This window comes from Schistocerca americana, chromosome 7 (assembly GCF_021461395.2).
Source record: "Schistocerca americana isolate TAMUIC-IGC-003095 chromosome 7, iqSchAmer2.1, whole genome shotgun sequence".
NCBI classification, from domain to species: Eukaryota; Metazoa; Arthropoda; class Insecta; order Orthoptera; family Acrididae; genus Schistocerca; species Schistocerca americana.
Genome location: NC_060125.1, coordinates 514561939 through 514586043, shown reverse-complemented (window position 1 = coordinate 514586043; position 24105 = coordinate 514561939). Strand labels below are relative to the sequence as shown.

The 24105-nt window shown below is 41.1% G+C and overlaps 1 protein-coding gene across 1 annotated transcript in view; it reads right to left on the bottom strand.

Moving 5' to 3' along the window:
• LOC124621795 (heat shock protein 75 kDa, mitochondrial) overlaps positions 1–24105 on the bottom strand; it is a 351802-nt gene that overhangs the window by 21841 nt on the left and 305856 nt on the right. The window contains exons 10-12 of the mRNA XM_047147227.1: positions 21310–21423; positions 14270–14339; positions 10229–10376 (exon numbers count right to left, since the gene is read on the bottom strand). Coding sequence (XP_047003183.1) covers positions 10229–10376; positions 14270–14339; positions 21310–21423 — 332 coding nt within the window. The remainder of the gene's footprint in view (positions 1–10228; positions 10377–14269; positions 14340–21309; positions 21424–24105) is intronic.

Sequence of the window (24105 nt, the reverse complement as noted above, 5' to 3'; positions counted from 1 at the left end):
TACTGTAGTTCCTTTCGGACTCAACATTAGTGGAATCTTTATAGCAGCTCTAGATTATGCACTACGCCCAGAACTCTGAAGCAGGATAACAGTGTTTGTTGATGATTTGCTTATTGCATCGAAAACTTGGGAGGAGCATGTTACCTTACTGAACCGAGTGTTGGACGTGTTCAAAACCATGGGAATAACTGCTAACCTACAGAAACCCCATTTTGCAGTAAACAGAATCAAGTTCCTGGGGCATATAATTGACGCAAAGGGAATTTTACCAACCAAGGAGAAGCTAATTGTGATTAGTAAGTTTCCAACACCCAGGAATAGGAGGCAATTAAAAGGGTTTATGGGCCTGGCCTCATTTTTTAGAAGATTCATAACAAATCAGGCGATGAACGCAGCAGCTTAAATAGTCTGCTGAAGGAGGATGTGCCCTGGCTCTGGACATTAGTGTGTCAAGAAGCATTCGAAGAGATAAAGAAGCAATTAGTAAATGCACCGCTTTTGTACCATCCGGACATGCAAGAAGAATTTTACTTGTCAACAGATTCGTCGAATGTGGGTATTGGAGCGTGCCTTTTCCAAGTATGCAAGATAAATGGGCAACTCATCTTCTGTCCTATTGCGTTTGCTAGTCGTGTTTTGTCCAACTGTGAACGAACTTACACGACGACAGAATTAGAGGCTCTTGCAGTCATCTGGGGATTTAAAAAATTTCATTATTATCTATATGGGTCAAAGACTATCGTATATTGCGATCATCAATCATTAACTGTTACACCCCAGACTAGCTAGATGGACTCTCGCTCTGCAACAATACCAATTTAAGATCGTGCATGTCTCAGGACAACAAAACATTATTGCTGACACTCTATCAAGGTCACCACAGAGTTTGACCAAAGAGATTGAAGTAAATAATAACTCAGAATTCCCTGTATTGCTGCTGCAGGAAAATCCATATAAGACGTACTACGTCAATTTGCGTGCGCATATGGCACAGTTACAGAAAAGAGATGCTCAATGGGGAAGTGTCATTCAAAGGTTACAACAGCAACCTTCGGATCAGATGGCTTATCTGTTAGCATACCCGGGATCTAACAAAATTAAAGGGTTATTTTCCCATAACGACTTGAAAAAATTTAATGAAGATTAGAAGATAGGGAGGAATGGTTTTGCGAGTGACAGAGATGGACGCTCGTAAAAACATAACAATAAATTGTGTGTGTTTAGTGTTAGAAAACTTTAAACTGAAATAATTAATCTGTGACACAGATTGTAGAAATAGAGACTAACTATTACTATCGATTGCTGCAAAGAAGATAGTGGAGATAGGCTTCCCCTGTGTTTGGGTAAACATGGAACTTTAGCATTGCTAATGTCATCAAGATTTATAAAGGATATGAATGACCTTCAAGAAGAAAGAAATGTTTCCCGAAAATGACGCTGCATAATCAAAAGAGGTTCCCAGTGAATGTTCATATATAATTTCAAGTGCACGCTTAGATGTGTAAACGTGTGAAGTGATGCGTTTAGGCAGTGAATCATGAGTGACGGTTAATGCTGCAAAGATAATTTCCCGCGCAAAACAACTGATGTCGGCGTGAGAGTTAGAATCGATATAGACGACACAGATATGCTTTGTAAGAGACTCGCATCAAACGCGAGGGGAAACTGATTGATGTTGAACTTCAAAAAAGTGTCATAATTAGACGTTAAGAGTTCTTGATTTATTGTTGAATGTCAAAAGAAACTAAGATTCATACAAATAGTAGTTATTTAATGGGTCTTGTTCATTTTGGAATTGTGTTTGAAAATCCATTTCCATGTATGTGCAGGTATGAATGCCGGATGAATCAGAGAATAAATGAAAGAAGTGAATCCACTTTCCTCACAACTATAACTTTTACATTACAGCAATCAAGTGGAGAAATATATGTATTTAGGATAAAAATTTTATGAGTATAGATAAATGATATGACTTTTCAAGGAAATGATGGATTATGTCTTTGTATAAAATGAACCACACTTTCCATTATTCGATGATTTGAATCCAAAATCTACTGCAAGTTGCATGAATCCTTTAAATTACGAAGAATAAATCATTGACAGTAAATGTGTCAGAATTTTTGGACCTACAAGCACAAGTGGTGATGCAAAGTCCAAAAGAAAATTCAAACTAGAGTAAATATTATGATGTTTTCGGCAACAGCATTAGTCAATGGATAAATGGAAACTTTTAAGTCAATGGCTAAATTCCTTGCAGTACATCGTAAGAAAAAGGATGCATGAAGCCATAGGGATTTTGTTTTCAAAAAGGAGAATCTTGGACGGTGCAACCTAACCAGTTCTTTTACAGGAAGAGTTTCCCTTTCGGTCATTGCTAATTCTTTTGGAATGAATGTTGCATGTGAATCTGGTATCCATGTCCCTTCTATTCTTCCCATTGTGGGCCACATAGAAGACCGACTACAAATGTGGACGTCGGGGACATGCAAGATCCGGGGGAGTTTCAGCACCGCAAGATATTGTCCTGGGAACAAGATTGTAAAAAAAAAAAAAAATATATATATATATATATATATATATATATATATAATATATAATATATATATATATATATAAAATGGAAGGAAACATTCCACGTGGGATATATATATATATATATATATATATATATATATATATATATATATAAAAAACAAAGATGAGGTGACTTACCGAACAAAAGCGCTGGCAGGTCGATAGACACACAAACAAGCGCAAACATACACACAAAATTCAAGCTTTCGCAACAAACTGTTGCCTCATCAGGAAAGAGGGAAGGAGAGGGGAAGACGAAAGGAAGTGGGTTTTAAGGGAGAGGGTAAGGAGTCATTCCAATCCCGGGAGCGGAAAGACTTACCTTAGGGGGAAAAAAGGACAGGTATACACTCGCACACACGCACATATCCATCCACACATACAGTGTGTGGATATATATATATATATATATATATATATATAAAAAAAAACCACCACCTCGAGTTATTTATTGTAATTTTTTTTTTTTTTTTGCTTGAGGCACATATCACTCTTCTCCAAATCGTTATATAAATAGATCCCTATCTTTCCTTTAGAGATCAATTTCAAAATTATTTTTTCTCTTCTGTAGGCTTTCCTATCTTCTATGTACCGTAGGCTGGGGGTCTAGGCTTAAGAGGTTTTCCAAGGTTTCCCTGCTTAAGAAAGTTCCCGAATGGGTAGACCCTGATAACAGTTTCATGAAAGATCATCTTCCTTGGTTGTGCACAGCAAACATAACACCTTGATGCACGTAAAAGCAATACAGCCGCGGTACCTGTCTTTTCATTTCTTCTGTTTTCAATGTTTCTTTTCTTCGTCTGTCTTAAACATAACTAATTTTTTTCAGTTGGAGGACTGACACTCATCACTTCCGGGTTACCCACACTAATAGATAGCTCGCGAAGTGTGTTTGGTAAATCAAAATTAGGCTCACAAACTTCGCTCGCTGCGAGGGGCATTGTAATGTCCCCACAGAAAATACCCTCTACCACGCACCAATTAATCATTGTCAATCAATCCATCCACATTCATTCACTTTGGAAAAGTATCTGATCTGATTTTCTCGTAACATATGCGGCGACAGCTCGACGATGCCAAAGTATTTTCTAGTGCGTTTATTCTTTGAAATAACAGAGATGCATATATGCATTCTCCATGATTGTTAGAGGGGTAACGAGGATAGTTTCTGGAGTATCAGTTGAGGGATTGACGAGTTTCTGAGGGATACATATTCCGCTTTTCTTCTCGCTAAAGCGAGCCAGTTAACATTTGTGCCGCTAGCGGTTTGTTTGAAGAGAAAGAGACTGTAAACGGAAAATAATTAAGCAGTGGAATCACCGGAGATCTGGACATGTAATGGAGATGGATTTAATGCACAATTTCCTTCATAAATACGGTTTGTGACTTTTTTTGTTCTGGAGTGAATGAACGAATGAGTTTTTTCTGAATCATTTGATGATCACGTTGGCCCTGTAATTAGTGGGGAAGTTTCAGCTGTGTCGAAGAGAGCCTGCAATCACTGAGTCTGTATTAAATCGTCCAAAAAGGCTTCGTACACATCTGGAATTCGCAATCTTTCGTAAAAGGAACAAATTGTCCACACGATTGATTCTCCCGACTGAATGCAGTGTTTAACAGTAATATTAAAATGTCAAACATGTTTTTCACTCCGTTTACACAAAATCCATATTAGCAGCCTTTTAGAAATTAGGCACTGATTCCGTGTATGCTAAAATACTGATTAACATATGCAAAACTTTCATTAAATTTCACTGCGATTGTCAGAAATTTGACATTTTAAGAAAAGGAAGAGTAAGTCAAGGAACTTACACATCATGAAAACTGTTCTTAGCAGCCCTTGGGAAAGTCTTGGATCCGGAAACTATTAAAAAGAAGAAGGAATGTGTTTTAAGCAACCATTTATGAAATATCTCTATTCTTGCCGATCAAAGTGTACTGTGTTCCTCTTGTACATAAACTCAAACATGAATGGAAAATCTTAATAGAGCAAATCTGAAAATAATCTTAAAACTTAATTACTATAAAACTAAAAGTACATCCAACAGAAGGAAAAGAAAATAGTAAAAATTAACAATGAAGTCGGAGAAACAGCTGATGAGCTTATGGGAACAGGATACGAATAGTGGTATACGGAATAAACTGTACCAACTAATATCTGTACATACATATACCTTGACAATTATCATACACGTGCACACAGTACTAAGTATAAGAACAGATTGAATTAACATGGCGGCTCAAATGTTATCTATGGTCGATGTGGCCTATCGACACCACACAGACCCCCCCGCCCCCCCACAGTACGGAGTACATGTGAGTCTTGAGGGAAGACCATGTGGGCATCAACACTGTTGGTGGTCATACGAGATGGTAGACAGATGACTGGGACCTCCACCTCGACCGGGGCACGGTACAGGAGGCAGGTCCACCTTGAAGTCGTTAGCCACTGAGGACAGACGATGCGGTGGCCAGCCTGAGAGCAGGCGGGTTGAACGGTGGATGGTGGGGTGTAGGTGAGGCAAGCCCGGATGCTAATCGAGCCGTCTGGTGAGATGAAGGTGCGAACTGTCATCAGGTCACACTCACGAGGAAGGGTGAGGCAATGCACAACACTGACGTTTAACTTGTCGGTGGGTGGTGGGGCCACTGTGTCTGTGAGTAGAATGAGAACTCAGCCATCAAGAGTGGCAACTGAAATGTCATCCACGTGGTGTGGGGGTGCGTTGCAGAGCAGGGTGACTATGGGACAGGGTGTTTCTGTAGTCGATGAGGTAGCAGCGAAACGCGCACATGGGGGTGGAGGGTGACGTGTCTGAGAAACCCACGAAGGCGATGAAGAGGCGTCGGGTGAAAAAGACCGTGTGGTGGCCCGAGGAGAAACATTGTCGGAGGTAGACTGGCGGGAGAGTTATTAGGAGAAGCACACTAAGCCAGCAGAGGAATATTGGGATTCACGAATGCTGGTTTGAGTCAGTGTAACGAAACAATTTGCAGACTGTCTTTGACATGATTTTGAAAGTTGAATCGCCCCACCAGAGGACTTTAAAGGGGCCAAGATAAGGTGGTTGCAGAGGTTGTCGGACTGAATCGTCTCTCAGCATTACATGGGAGCAAGTGTTGAGACCAGTTGGCACATAAGTGTCCGGTGGGGAGTGGCTGATAGGTGGATGCAGGCGTGGGGGAGGTGGGAGTAACAGGTGTAAGGTACCGGTAGGAGAGTCGCACCACACCTCGTCCACAATGCTGGGGAATTTAGCTTTAGTAAACACAAGGGAGTTTGAGGGTCCATGAGGAGAGCTTGAGATTCCTCGTCGGAGGCTTGTAGGGCGGCCAGGTTGGATAAGTCAATGATGCATGAAATAGTATCGATCCGCAGAAAAAAATCTGTGGTGATGTTGTCCATGCCTTTGACGTTGCGAATGTCAGTTGTGAATTGGGAGACTAGATCAAAGTGACAGAAACGCCGAGGGGTGGGTCCTCAGGGGAAGGGGGTGGGGGGTTGCAGAAAGCATCTGCTGCAAGTGGTTTGTGATCCGTGAGGATGAAGAACGAGCAACCCTCCGCGGCGGGACGGAAGTGTTTGATGGCCTTGTAGACCGCAAGGAGTTCTCTATCAAAAGCGGAGTATTTCTTCTGAGCTGCTGATAGTTTTTTAGAGAAGAAATGAAGAGGGGAAACCGTGTCTGCCTTGCGTTGCTGTAGTAATGCTCCCACTGCGATGTCACTGGTGTCCATAGTGATGAACAACTCGGCTGAGGGGTCGAGGTCGGCGAGTGTCACAGAGGGAGCTAAAGAAGCCTTTAATGCATTGGAAGCCTCCAGCATAGGTGCAGTCCAGCGAACAGGTTTGAGTCCTGAAGTCTGTTTACCCGACAGTGAGTCTGTCAGCGGGGCCTGCACGGTGGCGGCAGAAGGCAGGTGACGACAGTAGTAATTTATTGTGCCCAGGAAACGTCAAGAGTTCTTTGTAAGTAGCCGGGGGCGGCAGTGAAGTGATGGCACGAATGTGAGATTTGGGAGGCTGTATTCCATCGGTGGAGACAGTGTAAACCAAGAAAGTGATGGAAGGCTGACGCAACTGCAATTTTCCTTTGTTGACCTCGACGCCATTGGAGTTCAAGGTCTGGAGGACCATGGATAAATGATTTTCATGTTCCTCAGCTGATTTGCTGAAAATGAGTAAACTGTCGTAAAATGGAGTCAATGAAACGCTGCCACATTTGTGCCGTGGTTTTTAGGTCGAATGGCATGAAGTTGTATTGGAACAAACCAAGCAGTGTCATAATAGCTGTTTTAGGGACGTCAGCCGGCGTTATATGAATCTGGTGGTAGGCGCGTTTACAATCAATGACACTGAAGATTGTAGCACCCGATAACACATGAGTGAAATCATTTATGTCAGGCACGCGGTAATTGTCCATGACAGTACCAGTGTTTAAACATCTGTAGTTGCCGCACATTCAGAAAGAGCCATCATGTTTGAGGACAAGGCAGATCGGTGAAGACCAATTGCTGTCTGACGGTTGCAGCATACCTGTTTCCAAAAGTTCGTTAATTTGCTGCCGGGCTGCGCGCAACTTAATAGGGTTGAGGCAACTAACCTTGTGCCTAATAGGAGGGCCGGCAGTGGTAACCATCTTGTGTGTCATTCCGTCAGTGACGGAAGAAACTGAGAACTGCACACCAGACTGATCAATGTCCTGACGCGAAGTTTTTGGATGGGTAGGGCGCAACAAGGCATAGACGTTTGTGCAAGTGGGAAAAGGGAGCATGAAAATCACATGTCTAGTACGTGAGCATGGCGTGCGCTTGTTTGGAGAGGGCGTCTGCACGTGCAGTGCGGATCGGGTCAGAATGCGGGGCAACTGTCTGCTGTCACCCTTGCACTTGGTACCTGGCGCGGGCGAGTGCAGCGTTGGCGTTGCATGTGGAACACCGATGGCTGCCGAGTCACGTGGCTGGTGCGCAAGAGAGGGGGAATGTTTATCAACATGCGGGGCAGCTGCCGAGTCGTGTTCTGACAGTAGGTTAGTGACGCAGGTCACAATGTTGCCCGCGAGGATGGAGCACTTGTGTACCAACTCACATGTCACGAGAGAAGCAGAACTGGAAAATAAGTGTGGGAGCACAGTATCTGAGTGTTAGTGGGATGATGTAGCACTGAGCCCTGAACTACGTTCGGAGAGAGTTTGTAATGGAACAAAAAATCCATGCCGAGAATTGGTACATCGATGTCAGCAATGTAGAAAGTCCATGGGAAACACAGAGAAGGAGATAGGTACACCGTAACTTTGACAGGGCTGAGGTTTGTAACACTGATGCGATGACAGCTCATAAAAGTGACTTCGTCAGTGAAAAGTCGGGGGGAGCTAAAGATGTAGGTATGATGGACACGTCAGCACCAGTGTCGACTAGGAAAACAAGCCATGACGAAATGTCAAGTGGCTTCGGTGTCCCTTGGAAAACCAGCTGGTCTGTGGCAGGAGAGGCCGTACAGCCAGCTGGCGCAGTTGGCGTGGATGTGTTACTGGCAAGAACATCCGTAGCAGCAGCAGGTTCCACTGACTTTGACGTGTCGTGAAAACATGACGCAGCTGGCATGGTCGGTACCGTGGGAACGAGTGGTTGCGCAATACGTGTAGGGGTCCCGGAAACTGGACCATAGGTTACAGGTACCAATTTGAATTTACCCACCTTGGAAATAATGCAGAAGGTCAGCAGGGCAGACACAGACCGAGCTGTGGGACAGGCGAGCAGCTGAGCTGTCTGAACCAGGGCATCCTGCGAGTGGGAGAGGGGGTTGGTAACTCGTGTGACAGAAGTGTAAGTTCTCTGCACACATTGAAAACATGCCCCGTGGGGGACGGACTATAAATTACCGGTGGAACTTGTGGAAGATCACTGCGGTGTGGTAAGACGCCCCTGGAAGGTGAAATGCCGAAAGATGTATTTAAACCCACGCAGTCGAAAAGTTGAGCAACAGGTCTTTGGAGTGAGCAAGGAGAATTCTGCACATGAAAATGTCCATCGTTAGTCTGCAAATGAGGAAAAACCATAACAGGTCGCGATTGATAGTGGTCGGGTGCGTTTTGCACAAATGGCGGCATTGCACACGGCACGACAGTAACTGTTGTTGTGGCCCATTGAGAGTCAAAGTACATGTGCGAATGTAGATCGCTTTGAACATTATACGACCGATCGGTAGGTACATAGTTCTGAATATTATCCACTTCACATTTTGGCGAGCACAGTCTGGTGACATGAAATCCGAGTCCATTGTCTGAGTTAACGGTGTAGAACTCGACCATTGTAGAACAACAAAGTTTGAAGTTAACATGGTTGGAGATTGCGAATCACTATGGAGTAATGGAGAGCCGGCCATTGGCGAAGGATTGAAGGGGCTCAGTGGTCGTAGTTGGGCTTCCAAATCTTCGAACAAAGCATTGGGTGAGATGGCCATGGCGGCATGCGCATAACCTGTTTATTTACAACACCCAGCGCGGAAGTTGTGGAAGACATAGAAACTTCGAGGTCACAAATATGGGAACAGGATACAAATAGCAGCATATGGAATAAACTGTCCCCACTAATATCTGCACATACATATATTTCGACAATTACCATACATGTGCACACAGTACAAGGTATAAGAACAGATGGAATAAACATGGCGGCTTGGATGAGTGACCTGAGTCCCAAAGATTAAGGTTGTCTATGGTCAAAATGATGACCTATCGACGCCACAAGCTTTTGCAGTTATGGCAGTTGAAGATCACTGGGTGGCTGCAGGAGAAATAAGCATAAAGAGTGAAAAATGGCCAGGCATTATTTTGGTAAATTAAGTAGGGTTTTCAAAATGAGGTTTCCATGTTTCTGCAATGAAAAATTTACAACCAGTATGATTGCTAATATACTGATTAAAATATGCATAAGTTTTACTTATGGCAGCATGACATGAACCTTTAATCCAAAAACCGTTCAAAAACTGATAGCTATGAAGTGAAAGATGGAAAGGTGCATGTTAGGAACTACTAAGAGGTTAAGGGAATTGACTGGGTGCAAGATGTTTAACATGTTCCATTACCATTTTGCTGTGACATGATCAGATTTAAATTACTGGTCTGTATGTACAAGTTTTCTAATGTTTCTAAACTCTCCTTATATTTTCTCTTCTAAGTAACAAAGATTAATTTGAAATAATGGAAAGTTTTCTTTTGAGAAGACAATGCAATATGTAGTAGCAAAAATTAAAATTTAATGTGGAACAAATGCATATTGGTAGGTTACTCGTGCTAGCAACCAAGATGCAAACTGATGTGTGGGCCACTCAAAACAGGTTCATGGTTCCTTTATTTTCCACTTTTGTGAGAGGAAGAACCTGCTTATATGACTACTATAAAGAAAAGGTGTTTACATAAGAAGATGCAAAAACCACACACACTGTCAAATGCACATCATAACATTTTGTTATGATGCAATATGTCTTTGTCACAGCTGCAGGTTAATATTTTACTGGACATATTTTTGTGTTAGTCTGCTTTGCAAATGAACAAAGTAATGCATATAGTGTAATTTACCAACAAATTTGCTTATAGAGTCTCCATAATTTCTGTCTGACCCTGCCCATTCAGAAATTCCTCAAAATACAAACCTTTTGAAGCTGTTCCTCACTGCTGACAATACCTTCCTTCAGAAATAGACCATAGTCTTTGTAGAAGGCATCAAACTTTTCAACATCTTTTGTGGAACGGTCATGCAAAAAGCGGAGGATACGATTTACCAGAACAGTACGTAGTTTCCTGCAAAATAAAACTGTGTGAAGCAGTCAGATACATAAAAGGATTATCAAGAAGACATGTACCTCCTGGGAGAAAAAAATTCTGCACAAAATTTCTCAAATGTTTCATGGACTACTTCAAATCATTTCAATCTTGTAGTATCTAAAACAAGTCCAAATCTCTTACAACAGAAAAAGTTGCATGCAGAAGAATACTTTCTAACCACTATTTTGGGAATAAATACTGTTAACACACAAGGCAGCTGAGAGAAAAAAATAAAATAAAACACAGATCACCCCCACAAATATCAGTCTCATTTTCTTACTATTTATTCTACACATATTTAATATGCTGCTTTACTATATTTTCTAAATTTTACTCTGTTGTTGACACGTTCAGGTCAGAGTTAAAAGCAACATCCTGCACATCAGGCTTAATGTTGTTAAGACCACTGGTTTGTCAGTTTTCATACAATTGTAAACCAGCTGGGTCAGACTGAAGATTGTTTTTCATTACCTGTCCATACCAGCAAAGGCGAGCATCCTTTACTTTATCCACAATTGGAACAATGGAAATTCTCTTTCAAATATTCTCATTTCTTAAAACTGGAAATTATCATTTCTTACTTGGTCATATCAAGTCAGTCCGCGAGTCCTTCAGTGCATATTCAACTTTATCATATGATGATGACTTCACATAGTTTTCCTCACTGGGCAGTATTCTGCACCAAAAATGGGTGCTGTGAATATTGTGGCAATGTAAATTTTTGTCTTGATATTTTGCAGAACATTTTCATCACAAAGGACTCAGGTAACTTGTCTGCATTTTATGCCAAGCTACATTTACTGTCATCCAGTTATCAGAAGTGGCATCACAGTCTGGCAGGTGTTTAAAATGTATGGTCTTTGGCTGGACTTGATAACCAATTACTGCAGTGCCACTGGTTTAGTGACCATGTTCCACATATTCAGTCTTCTTGATACTGAGGTCAACTCATTCTCAGCCAGTCTGTCCGTCCAAATCTGTACCTGATTTTTGAATACAGGGATGTTTCTTGTGTTAGGATTGTATGATCCATGTAAAGAAGTATCTAGGTGTGTGGTGTCTGTATGTCAACCATTGCTGTATGCATGTAAAGAAAGTGGTAATACGGCATAGCCCTGATGAACACCAACAACGATATCAGATGGTGGAAAAATTCCAAATGGGCCTGGGTCACACTAGTGGCTTTGTGATAAAGAGTCTGTACCTAACTCACAGAGGTCTCTGGGATTTCATGATAACAAACAGCTTGTCTAATGAGGTCATGCAGACTCAGTTGATTGCTTTTACTGTGTTTGGAAATGTCATGTGTATACACTTCTATTTCACCTTATGCTTTTGCATTAATAGCCATGTTGCATGGATTGCACTGATGGTGCTACCCTTAACAAAACCACACTGGCTAAGAGTGTTTCAATGTTTCTGAGCCCATTGTTCAAGGCTTGCTAAAATATTTTTTTAACAGCTTGGCAAGTTGAGCAGTTCAGAAACATCAATATCCAGAATTAATCTTTCACTCTGTACTGGAGTGTGCACTTTTTAGAAATTTACTGTCAGATTAAAATTGTGTACCACATTAGAACTCAAGCCTGAAACTTTGTCTTCCACATGCAGTGCTCTTGTTATTGTAGACTGACATCTTCCTATGCCAATCTCCTTATGGGTCAGCTGAATGGATCTTCCTTATCTACCCAACACCATAAACACCTTGTCTGATTCAGATTAACTGACTATGCCTTCACAATGTGAGCCCCAGGACTGATCAGCCTCAGCTTGTTCTTCCAGAACCACAGCACTACTCCCAAATCCTCTTCACTTTGCCCTTCTTGACTGAACAAGCTATCTACCTCAATGCTGAGTCCCATGTCTCTGGTGTCTCCATAAAAACCCTTGTCCATATCAGAAACAGTACATTCATTTTGATAGACTGTGAGCACTGGACAACAATGTAAAGTGCAAGTTATCCAAATATTCTTATAACCTCACCAGAGGCTTTACAGTCCAGCTAGTGCAGAAATGGATTTCCCTCGTTGTTTCCTCTGAACATCAACAGTCCCATGGCCATTGTGATGGCCAGTAACACTCATATTATCCAATATAAAACAAGCATTTTAAAATTCAATCACATCCATCACTAGTACTGTAAAGCCACATTTGAAAGAAATTATGCCATACATGAATTTTGCTGTAATTACTGTGCAGCACTGTATATGGGTACAGCAAGTAACCAAATCTCTACTCTCGTGAATAGCAACAGAAAAACAGTGGCTAACTATGAACCTGACCACGCATTCATTGAACATGATGTACATTTGATTAGATTCCCCTATCATCAATTCAACTGGTGGAAAATATCCATGCAGCATCTCCTCTGATACTGCAATACCTCTGTCCTAAATCTCACTAGTCCCCAACCTTGGCCTCGACCTCACTCTTTCCTATCCTGTCTCATCTATGCGCCCCTTTCTCTCTCTCTCTCTCTCTCTCTCTCTCTCTCTCTCTCTCTCTCTCTCCCCCCCCCCCCCCTTCCTCCCTCCCCCTCACCCATCCCCTCCAACTTCTCCAAGATCTTCTAATAACTCATACCCTTTGTACATCTTCCTCTTCCCAACTGCCATGATCCATTCACAATCGCCTCACACACCTCTGCCAAGGCAGGTGCTTAGGAAACAGTGTCAAGACAGCTGCAGAAGTGTTGTGTGTGTGCGCGTGTGTGTGTGTGTGTGTGTGTGTGTGTGTGTGTGTGTGTGCGCGTGTGCGCGCGCGACCATTATCCGAAGTAATCGGGGGACATGGGTGTTCGGAAAACTGGTTTGTTCGGATAATCGAACTGTACATGTTCATTTGCCAAAAAATTGGAGAAAGTGGTTGCAGATTCACCTTCTTCTAACCTTTTAATAATCTCGTACTTGTCCCTCATAGAAAGGACAACACATTTACATTTAAGCATTTTGTATTGTCAAGTTCACTTCTTCACGCAGCAGCACACAAGTGGTCGTAACAGAGAACAGAAGGTGACTGACTGCACTGTGAGAAGCTCTTCTTGGGGGTGCGCAATCCTTCAAACTGCACAGAGTGGCACGCCTCAAGTCTAAGCTGGCGCAGCTGTTGCTGTGAACAGCTCTGATACTGCAGCTACTCCTACTGCCAGTGCCAAGCGGACAGAAGTGTGCTGATTGTTGAAACACAGCGACTGGCGGCTTGGCCGGTCAGCAGCACTTTGTGAAGGCTCCATTAAAAGCAATGTTCTGCCAGCGGTGGCCCAGTGCAGCAACTACTGTGGGAAACTTGGTTTGGGAGTGAGGGGGATGAGTAACAGGTGCGAGCAAGTACACAGTTCGGTTAAGCGGTCGTTCTGTTGACCGACGTTCGGATAATCGACACTCTATTGTACTTTGAAAACGAGAGTGTAAAGGGGAAAGAGCAGAGAGTGTGCCTGCACATAGCATGAGAGATTTATCATCTGTATTACAGTGAGGGATTGGAAACATTCCCCTGTTGGCGTCTTTGGATTAACTCCGCTTTTCCTCAAAAATTCTACACTGAAGCCATTTGCAGAGAAACTGAATGTGCTACCGAGGTGGAAGTTTGAATAAAATTTTCGCTTTCTGAAACCTGTTCCCTTCTTAGTTCACAAGATCCCAAAAGTTTTAAGACTGCAAGTTCAGATCTATTATTGACATTAGCTTCAGAATGACACATTATTTTGAATGACCATAATAGTTTTACTTTAATACCAATTAACTGTGTTAATTTCTAATGGATAATGTACCAAAAAACAGCATGCAATGTGATATATACTTCTAAGTAATATTACTTCACAGATACATGCTTTTATAAAATTACTAATGTAATAACAGCTACATTCTTACCTTATTAGGGCACTATTCTGTAGAAGCTCTCGACTAAGATTTAGAGGAATGTCTTCAGAGTCAACAACACCTACAGATGGGAGTGGAAAATCAATATTAAACTTATTATTATTTTCACAACTTAAATGTCTACCTGTATTCTAAAATGAGTACTCTGTAATTCTAACAAATTACTTGAAAGCTGTAATGATAATGCAATGATATATGAAAGTGGAAAACTCCTGTGATTTAATTTAACAGGTGTCCACAACATCGATAACTTAATAACTGACATGAAAGGGCAATACTTTCAGGCCTCACCTGAAAAGAATAAGGATTTTAAGCTACTGTGTCTCTGTTTTGCTTTGATTTTTCCACCCTCTGTTAATATTCAGCTGGATGCTGTAACAGAACTTACAATCAATATTTTGTGCATAATTCGAAAAGCAGAATGAAACCAAACAAGATGTGAATCAGCGATATCTGTATCCAAAAACTACTCAGATAAGAATGTGTACAAGCATTTATTTTTCATGACCTCAGGGCCCTGGCAAATTTGCATGATACCTACCAAGCTAAAGAAAAATTATTTCATCTCTTTACACTTTATCATCACATACAGAATTTATTATTTAGGTGTTTTACAAATGGTATTTGATCTCTTCACTCATGAAATTAAATTGGTACTGATGAGAATCATTGTTCTAGCTCTCAAATAGTCTTCAGCTGCCCAAGCAACATCCAAGACAATTGTTCTTTTGGCTACAGCACAGCTACTTGTACCTACTTGATGCATTCCTCTTATACATGTCAGAAACTTCATTCTAAAAATTGCCAAATGTAAGGCTGGCAAAACACATCCAACCAAAGAAAGGATGACACCAACAGTATACAAATGATCTAACAACAAATTAGAAAGTGTTGACCACTATCTTACATTTCCATGACCATTATTATTCAGTCAATAAAAACAAGTGGGTACAAAAAAACTGTCAACAGCAACAAAATCAAAGATGTCCAAGAACCTACAGCTGTGATGCAATACTGTGCCAGCACATTCTCAATTTTGACTTTTTCCTGATATGATTTCCCTTTTGTCTCATATTTTGTCCCTTCCCTCTCAAATCATCTTTTTCATACTACTTCTGTCTTTCTATGCCATTTTCACAGCTTAGTTTCTTTCTAATTGACCTCTCACACTATAGTGCATCTGTATCTACATCACACTCTGCAAGCCACTCAAGAGCGTGAATGGTGTGTAGGAAGAATGAATCACACTTAGTAAAATATTCCGGGCTGTTATGTGTGGTCAAATGGATTTCACCTTAAAACCAAACATTTCTTTCCCATCTGTGGAGGACATTTTCAGGGGGGATTGTAGCTACTTTGAATGTCCAATTCATCCCCTGGCTCAGTACTGACTACAGTAAAATTCTGGTTCCGTGCAGCCAGAACATGCTTTGCAGTCAGGAGACAACCACATTAATTTTGACAGGACTCAAGCACTGGCAGCCACAAGCGGATACCATGAAAGTTATACAGAGTGACCATAAAGATCATAAAACACTCCAGGAATTTCAGTAGGGAGGAAGAGGTCATGACATTGATTGACATCTGGATTCTGGTGCTGAAGAAGATGTGTACCAGTCTTCCATCATGGGGTGATAGCAATATCACACGATGGCGCATTCAAGTCATATGACATCTTGGCACTGTGCAGAAGCACACAGAAATAGAATTTTGCTGTAGTCAGTAGCAGCACACAAGTGGTCGTAACAGAGAACAGAAGGTGACTGACTGCACTGTGAGAAGCTCTTCTTGGGGGTGCGCAATCCTTCAAACTGCACAGAGTGGCACGCCTCATTACAAATGTAATGTATTGCGAATACATAGAAAGAAGGATCCTTTATTGTATGATTATATGATAGCGGAGCAAACACTGGTAGCAGTTACTTCTGTGGAATATCTGGGAGTATGCGTACGGAACGATTTGAGGTGGAATGATCATATAGAACTGATTGTTGGTAAGGCGGGTACCAGGTTGAGATTCATTGGGAGAGTGCTTAGAAAATGTAGTCCATCAACAAAGGAGGTGGCTTACAAAACACTCGTTCGACCTATACTTGAGTATTGCTCATCAGTGTGGGATCCGTACCAGATCGGGTTGACGGAGGGGATAGAGAAGATCCAGAGAAGAGCGGCGCGTTTCGTCACTGGGTTATTTGGTAACCGTGATAGCGTTACGGAGGTGTTTAGTAGGCTCAAGTGGCAGACTCTGCAAGAGAGGCGCTCTGCATCGCGGTGTAGCTTGCTCGCCAGGTTTCGAGAGGGTGCGTTTCTGGATGAGGTATCGGATATATTGCTTCCCCCTACTTATACTTCCCGAGGAGATCACGAATGTAAAATTAGAGAGATTAGAGCGCGCACGGAGGCTTTCAGACAGTCGTTCTTCCCGCGAGCCATACGCGACTGGAACGGGAAAGGGAGGTAATGACAGTGGCACGTAAAGTGCCCTCCGCCACACACCGTTGGGTGGCTTGCGGAGTATCAATGTAGATGTAGATGTAGATGTAGATGAGCCACAATGTGAACTGGACATTCAAAGTAGCTATAATCACACTTGAAGATGTCCTCCGCAGATGGGGACGAAATGTTCGGTTTAAAAGTGAAATCCATTCAACCACAGCATAATAGCCCAGAACATTTTCTTAACTGTGACCTTTCTGACTGCAAAAGTTTACATTTTATGGGAGAATGATTGTCAGTAAGCAACCAAAGATATTGGGACACTAACACAAGTTAGGAAAAATACTAGCACCAAATGCAGTTTAAATGTTGTACTTTGCATTTATTTTAGTTTTCCACATGCATCTATTCGGAAGTATGCAGCAAGATTTTGACTTAATTTCTTTACATCTTTTCCTCTTTAGAGGAGTTACATTCGTTAGTGGATATAGCTAGGGATTCTGGCCTTTGCAGGATCCAGAAAGAGTTAGCTGCTATCTGTCCATGGCTGGAATATGCACTGGTGGCAATGTTGGGTTCATGGGGACACTGCAAAATTATGACAGATGCAAGCGATATAATGGCTGCCATCACTCACAAATGTGGCACTGAGTTTGCAAGCTGCTCCTGTAACAGACCTAGTCCATAATGAATCCTGATCCAGACCAAGTTGTTACTTGATGGCGACTGCAAAGTCATGCCCAGATCTGAGGATTTTCATTGGGAAGGTTTCACTCAGCAAATGGTCAAATGGCTAGTACCATGCTTCTAACAAACAGGTTTGAGACATTGCTTTCCACTGATAATCAATTAGAAACTGTGGGCCTCATGTCTCTTGCTTAATCGGCTGTCTCTTCTCTGACAAAATCAAGGCAGTTACAAAGGGGAAAGAAAGTGCCGTTACGTTGTAGGCAGTTCAAATGTTTAGCACATGATGATTCCTCTATCAGAAATAGCACAGGATGGAAACAAATTTAATGTGTATTTTATGTGTATCCACGGAGAAAGCATCCACCAGGTGGAAAAGGCCATTCTGAGAGTAACTGAAAGTATGATTGAGAGCACATGTTGCAGTCAGTTGTAGATGTTTATATCGACTAAGTCTGCCACCTGAGATCTGAGACATTCTCTATTCTTCCTGCATCCTACTGAAAACGGTGAAAACAGATAGCTCATTTGAGGACCTCAGTGAAGCTGTCAGTTTGAAGTGATTGAGATTTGTTGGTTGGGATTAGTGAAGTTCTAAACCTGAAACTTTGTCGATTCTGTGATGAGATCAGACTCCTCAGCTTGTGACACAGGGCAAAGATTTCTGAAGTTGTATAATGTCAAATGTACATTAAATGCTGAGATGAGCAGTACAAAAAACAGCATTGGATAAACCAGTTACTATAACACATCATTTATAAAATGCAGAGAATGTGAATCTTGAGATGTTAGTTGCTAAAATTTTGGAGCATTCACAACCAAGTGCCAGAACCCACGACACTCCTATAAAGCAACTGGCCCCACATTTTACTAGGGGCTGAGAGTTGTTTACAATGTGGAACATATATCAGAAATAATAGATGACATATTGTCATTTATATATCAAGAAGATTAATTAGGTCCCTCCGGAGAAGGATTGGTGTATAACAACATGCACAATAATTCAGTCTAGCAAAATATAAAACAAATCTGCTGGCCAATAAATTCAGAAAACATTGTTTGCACAGTCATTCAACTATAGCTTAAACTCAATCATTTGGAAATACCCAAACATATGGTAATGCTAACTTTAATTTGCCCAGTATCAGCTGGGAAAACTACACATACATTATTGGTAGCTAGGGCAAATATTCTTGTGAAGTAACACTGGAAACTTTGTCAGACAACTTCCTCAAATTGTCTGACAGCCCTCACAATACAGAAATTTTTTAGACTTTCTGGCTATGAAGAGATCCGGCACTTTCAACAGTGTTACCAATGAGAGAGGTGATACTGACCAAGTTACTATAAATGGATGATGGTCACTGAAAGCAATAAAGTCAACAAGATACCTAAGACAATATTTTTACTGTGTCAAACTAACAGACTATCGACATCATACCCCATAGTCAAGATAAGTATGTACCACTGAAAATATAAAGAAGGTGACAACGATATATCTTGGTTTCATGTCACCATGCAGAGAATGCTGCAAAAACCAGACAGTGCTATACTCTTGCAACAAAAGAGACGGCAGGGGAAGTGACAGGGAAACTTACTGGCAATATTTGCATTCACAAGAACAGTTGTGCATGAAACCTACAATAATTTCAAGTCACATTCTCGCAAAAGGTCCATAAATGATCCTAATAAGGTCTGATCACTTATAAAGTCAATAAATGGGTATAAAACCATCTGTCTAGTCTTTCATGGAACACTCAGATGTTGAAATTGAAGATAGCAGACAGGGAGCTAAAATGCTGAATTAAGAATTTAAAAATGTATTGATGGATGAGGATATTGCTGTATGTATCTTGGCCTCAACAACACAATCAGAAATGATAGATATCGGAATAAAAACTACCAATACTGAAAAAAATTAAGATTATTCAAAGTAAACAAGGCACTAGACCCTGAGAGACCTTATTCTCTCTCTCTCTCTCTCTCTCTCTCTCTCTCTCTCTCTCTCTCTCTCTGTTGTCTACAGAAAGGTGTCACAGTTGAATGATTGCTAAGCAAATGGAGAAAGACTTCCCATTTCATGTAATGAATAGAAATTTCCTTTAAATGTGTATAACTGCAAGCACATATATTTAGGGCTAATACTAGTAAGCAGTATGAAATATAACGATCACATAAAATCTGGAGTAGTGAAACTGAATGGAAGACATATTTTTTGGGAGGATTCTAGAAACATGCAGTGTGCCTATAAAGGGACCTGCGTGCAAGACTCTTGTGTGAGTAGTTCTCGAGTGATGCTTCAGTATTTGGAGTTGGCAGGAAACAGGCAAATGCAGACAACTGGCAATGTGAGAGACCATACAGGAGTATATCAGATGTACTTTGCTAACTATGCCCTTTATTGCTTGATGTTGCCATAGTCTGCCTCCATCAAGCTAGACTTTGTTTAGCATCATTATGTTGGCAGAAACAGCTGAAAATCAATCATAGGTTGAATGTACATAAACACGTGCAAAAGCAGCTGAAAGAGTGAAATATTTCTGTCACTTAGATCACATCTAGTTAGATTTTTAATGTATGTAAAATGAGGCTTAATGATGGCAAAGATTATGTTCCCACGTCTCTTCAACTAAATGATTAACGATTACTCAATATTTTCAGTTTGTTGCCATATGTCAACAAATATAAAATACTGAGTAAATCAAAATTAAAATTTCTATATTCAACCCATTACATGGTATTTTGTGTGACAGACACTAACCCTAATATTTTTTTCACTGAAACAGGTTTCCTCCTGAAGAAAAGAGAGAGAGAGAGAGAGAGAGAGAGAGAGAGAGAGAGAGAGAGAGAGAGAGAAAATCAGGCAATAAAGGGTGAAAGGTGATTCTTGAAAGAAAGTCAACAATTGTCTCATTAAATCCTGTTGGATAAATTTAGAGAAAGACTGCGAGACAGTTCTGCTGACACCACCATATTCCTTGTAGAAGGATCATGAAAACATTCTTTGCTCAATAAATGATTGGAACAGGACAAAAAATTGTTAGTATTAGCAAAAATGTTTCCTTCACTTCGCACTAGGCAATGACTTGCGAGGTGTATGTGTAAATGTAGATGCACATACAGATTTCCACTAGGTCAGAGTTAGCATACTAAATGAAACTTTACCTTCTTTCCAACACCTGAACATCTTTATCTATTCCTCATTTACTATATTTTTGTTTCTTGTGATGAAAGATCTATTTAAAAAACAAAAAGGAAAAAAAAAGAAAGAAAAGAAAAAAACCAGAGATTTGATCGCTTTCTAGGTACAACCAAAAGTTTGGTTGTAGCTGTGATTAAGGTTTCGTAATGTAACATCCCACCAACAATGAAAAACTTCACAATTTTATTCAATTTGGAAGAATGTCAGTAACAGTGCCACACAGAAGATGAAAGCTACCATTTATTTATAAAATATTTTAACCCAGTCTTTACTTCTAACATGGGATTATTTTTTGTACTTCCTTATAGACAGGTCCACAGCTCGTGGCCGTGGGGTAGTGTTCTCGCTTCCCACGCCCGGGTTCCCGGGTTCGATTCCCGGCGGGGTCAGGGATTTTCTCTGCCTCGTGATGACTGGGTGTTGTGTGATGTCCTTAGGTTAGTTAGGTTTAAGTAGTTCTAAGTTCTAGGGGACTGATGACCAAAATGTAAAGTCCCATAGTGCTCAGAGCCATCTGAACCATTTTGAACCTTATAGACATTAATGGCAGCATGTCACCCACATGAAGGTGGTTTATATTGCTGCCACAGGAACAGCATTCTGTGAGACTGCATTTTTCCTCAATTTTAATTAGTAAAACTGTCTGCTTCTTAAGTTCCTAACCAGAAAATGAAAAAGAAGAGAATAAGCAAATGAGTAATCTTACCTTTTACAAAACGTAGCCATTTTGGGAGTATGTTGTCAGCCTTACTTTTAATAAGTACCTTACGTGAGTATAGTGCCACTCCAACATCCATATCACGACTCATTTCAAATAATCCTGGAATCATAAATGTATACAATTAGAAACCACACACAATAACACACACACACACACACACACACACACACACACACACACACACACACAAACATGGCCACTGTCTCCAGGCACTGGGGTGCGTGTGTTTCAGTTGTGGTTGTGTGAATGTGTGTGTGTGTGTGTTTTCTACTTCAGAAAAAATGACTTTTTTGTACTATAAGTTAAATTCTTAGTAGTCTTTCTCACTATGCCTGTCAGCAGGACATGTAACTACGAGGTGCATTCAAGTTCTAAGGCCTCCGATTTTTTTTCTCTGGACTGGAAAGAGATAGAAACATGTGCATTGTTTTAAAATGAGGCCGTGTTCATTGTCAATACGTCCCAGAGATGGCAGCAGCGTACGGCAGATGGAATTTTACCACCAGCAGCGAGAATGAGAACTGTTTTAAATACTTAAAATGGCGACGTTTTCCTTACTTGAACAGCGTGCAATCATTCGTTTTCTGAATTTGTGTGGTGTGAAACCAATTGAAATTCATCGACAGTTGAAGGAGACATGTGGTTATGGAGTTATGGATGTGTCGAAAGTGCGTTCGTGGGTGAGACAGTTTAATGAAGGCAGAACATCGTGTGACAACAAACCGAAACAACCTCGGGCTCACACAAGCCAGTCTGATGACATGATCGAGAAAGTGGAGAGAATTGTTTTGGGGGATCGCCGAATGACTGTTGAACAGATCGCCTCCAGAGTTGGCATTTCTGTGGGTTCTGTGCACACAATCCTGCATGACGACCTGAAAATACGAAAAGTGTCATCCAGATGGGTACACGAATGCTGACGGACGACCACATGGCTGCCCGTGTGGCATGTTGCCAAGCAATGTTGACGGGCAATGACAGCATGAATGGGACTTTCTTTTCGTCGGTTGTGACAATGGACGAGACGTGGATGCCATTTTTCAATCCAGAAACAAAGCGCCAGTCAGCTCAATGGAAGCACGCAAATTCACCGCCACCAAAAAAATTTCGGGTAACCGCCAGTGCTGAAAAAATGATGATGTCCATGTTCTGGGACAGCGAGGGCATATTCCTTACCCATTGCGTTCCAAAGGGCACTACGGTAACAGGTGCATCCTACAAAAATGTTTTGAAGAACAAATTCCTTTCTGCACTGCAATAAAAACGTCCAGGAAGGGCTGCGCGTGTGCTGTTTCACCAAGACAACGCACCTGCACATCGAGCTAACGTTACGCAACAGTTTCTTCGTGATAACAACTTTGAAGTGATTCCTCATGCTCCCTACTCACCTGACCTGGCTCCTAGTGACTTTTGGCTTTTTCCAACAATGAAAGACACTCTCCGTGGCCGCACATTCACCAGCCGTGCTGCTATTGCCTCAGCGATTTTCCAGTGGTCAAAACAGACTCCTAAAGAAGCCTTCGCTGCTGCCATGGAATCATGGCGTCAGCGTTGTGAAAAATGTGTACGTCTGCACGGCGATTACGTCGAGAAGTAATGCCAGTTTCATCGATTTCGGGTGAGTAGTTAATTAGAAAAAAAATCGGAGGCCTTAGAACTTGAATGCACCTCGTAGGTGAATGAATTGTTGATGGATTTTTTTTCTTACTCAGAATAATTGTCACAATTATTTCTATCAGACAATAACTGTTTGTCAACAGGTATTTTTTTTAATTCAACCAAAGTCTGTACATACTGTAGTGGAACATGTTGCTATAATGCATAGCAACACATCCCACTTTCCTTTTACTACACCGATGAAAAATGTTTGTGTGAAAAAACGTGACTTTAATTAGTAGTAGTGTAAAGAGCATCTATTGTGCCCGGGTTTGGGGAATTTATGTGCAGACAGGAGAAAGAAAAATGCAGGCACAGTGCAGAAAATGACGACGGTTGTGTAATTCGAATTGGCCGGTGATGGGTAACTTGCACTTTGCAGTCATGCTTTGGGGCTTCTGTGGACTCCACAGAAGAAAGGGGCCTAATGACAATGGTCAAGCAGGAAGGAAAAACGAATGCTGTTACACAGACTCTAGGCTATGCTATTCAAGTTAAGTACGAACTTATGGTTTTGGTCAAGCACTGAAGCATCATGCATGAACATGTTGTCTGAAATGCTTTGTTAATTATCAACTGTTGTGAGATGAGAACTTATTTTAATACAGAAGAATTACGGAAACTCTGTTTTGTGATTTCGAAGTGAATTGTTTAAATGTAGAAGCTCTCTTATAGTCCTTGCCCCTCTACAATTGGAAAAGAAGTCAATAGTCAAATACAAGGCACTGCATAATAGGACCACAACATCAATAGTAAACAAGACAGTGCTCAGGAAATTCAGAAAAGAAGGTAACTGTCATTACAGACAATGAGTAAAGACTTGGCATCTCGCAATATACTGATCACATAAAACCAACCCACAATAAGAAAAACACCTCAACACTTCAGTGTACATGAGGACAAATGTGTAAGAAGGGATGGATAGGGGAAACTAATGACAGAAGTGGCAGGAAGTGAAGGATCTCCTAATATAAGCATGTATTTCCTCAGTGGTTCGGCAACTTTGTTATTATAAAAGACTTATTACGCATTCATCATCACACGCTTTAATATATTGATGGTCTATGAAACAATAATCAATGAAAAAGAGAGCAATCAACAAATTCCAATATATTTACAAAATTA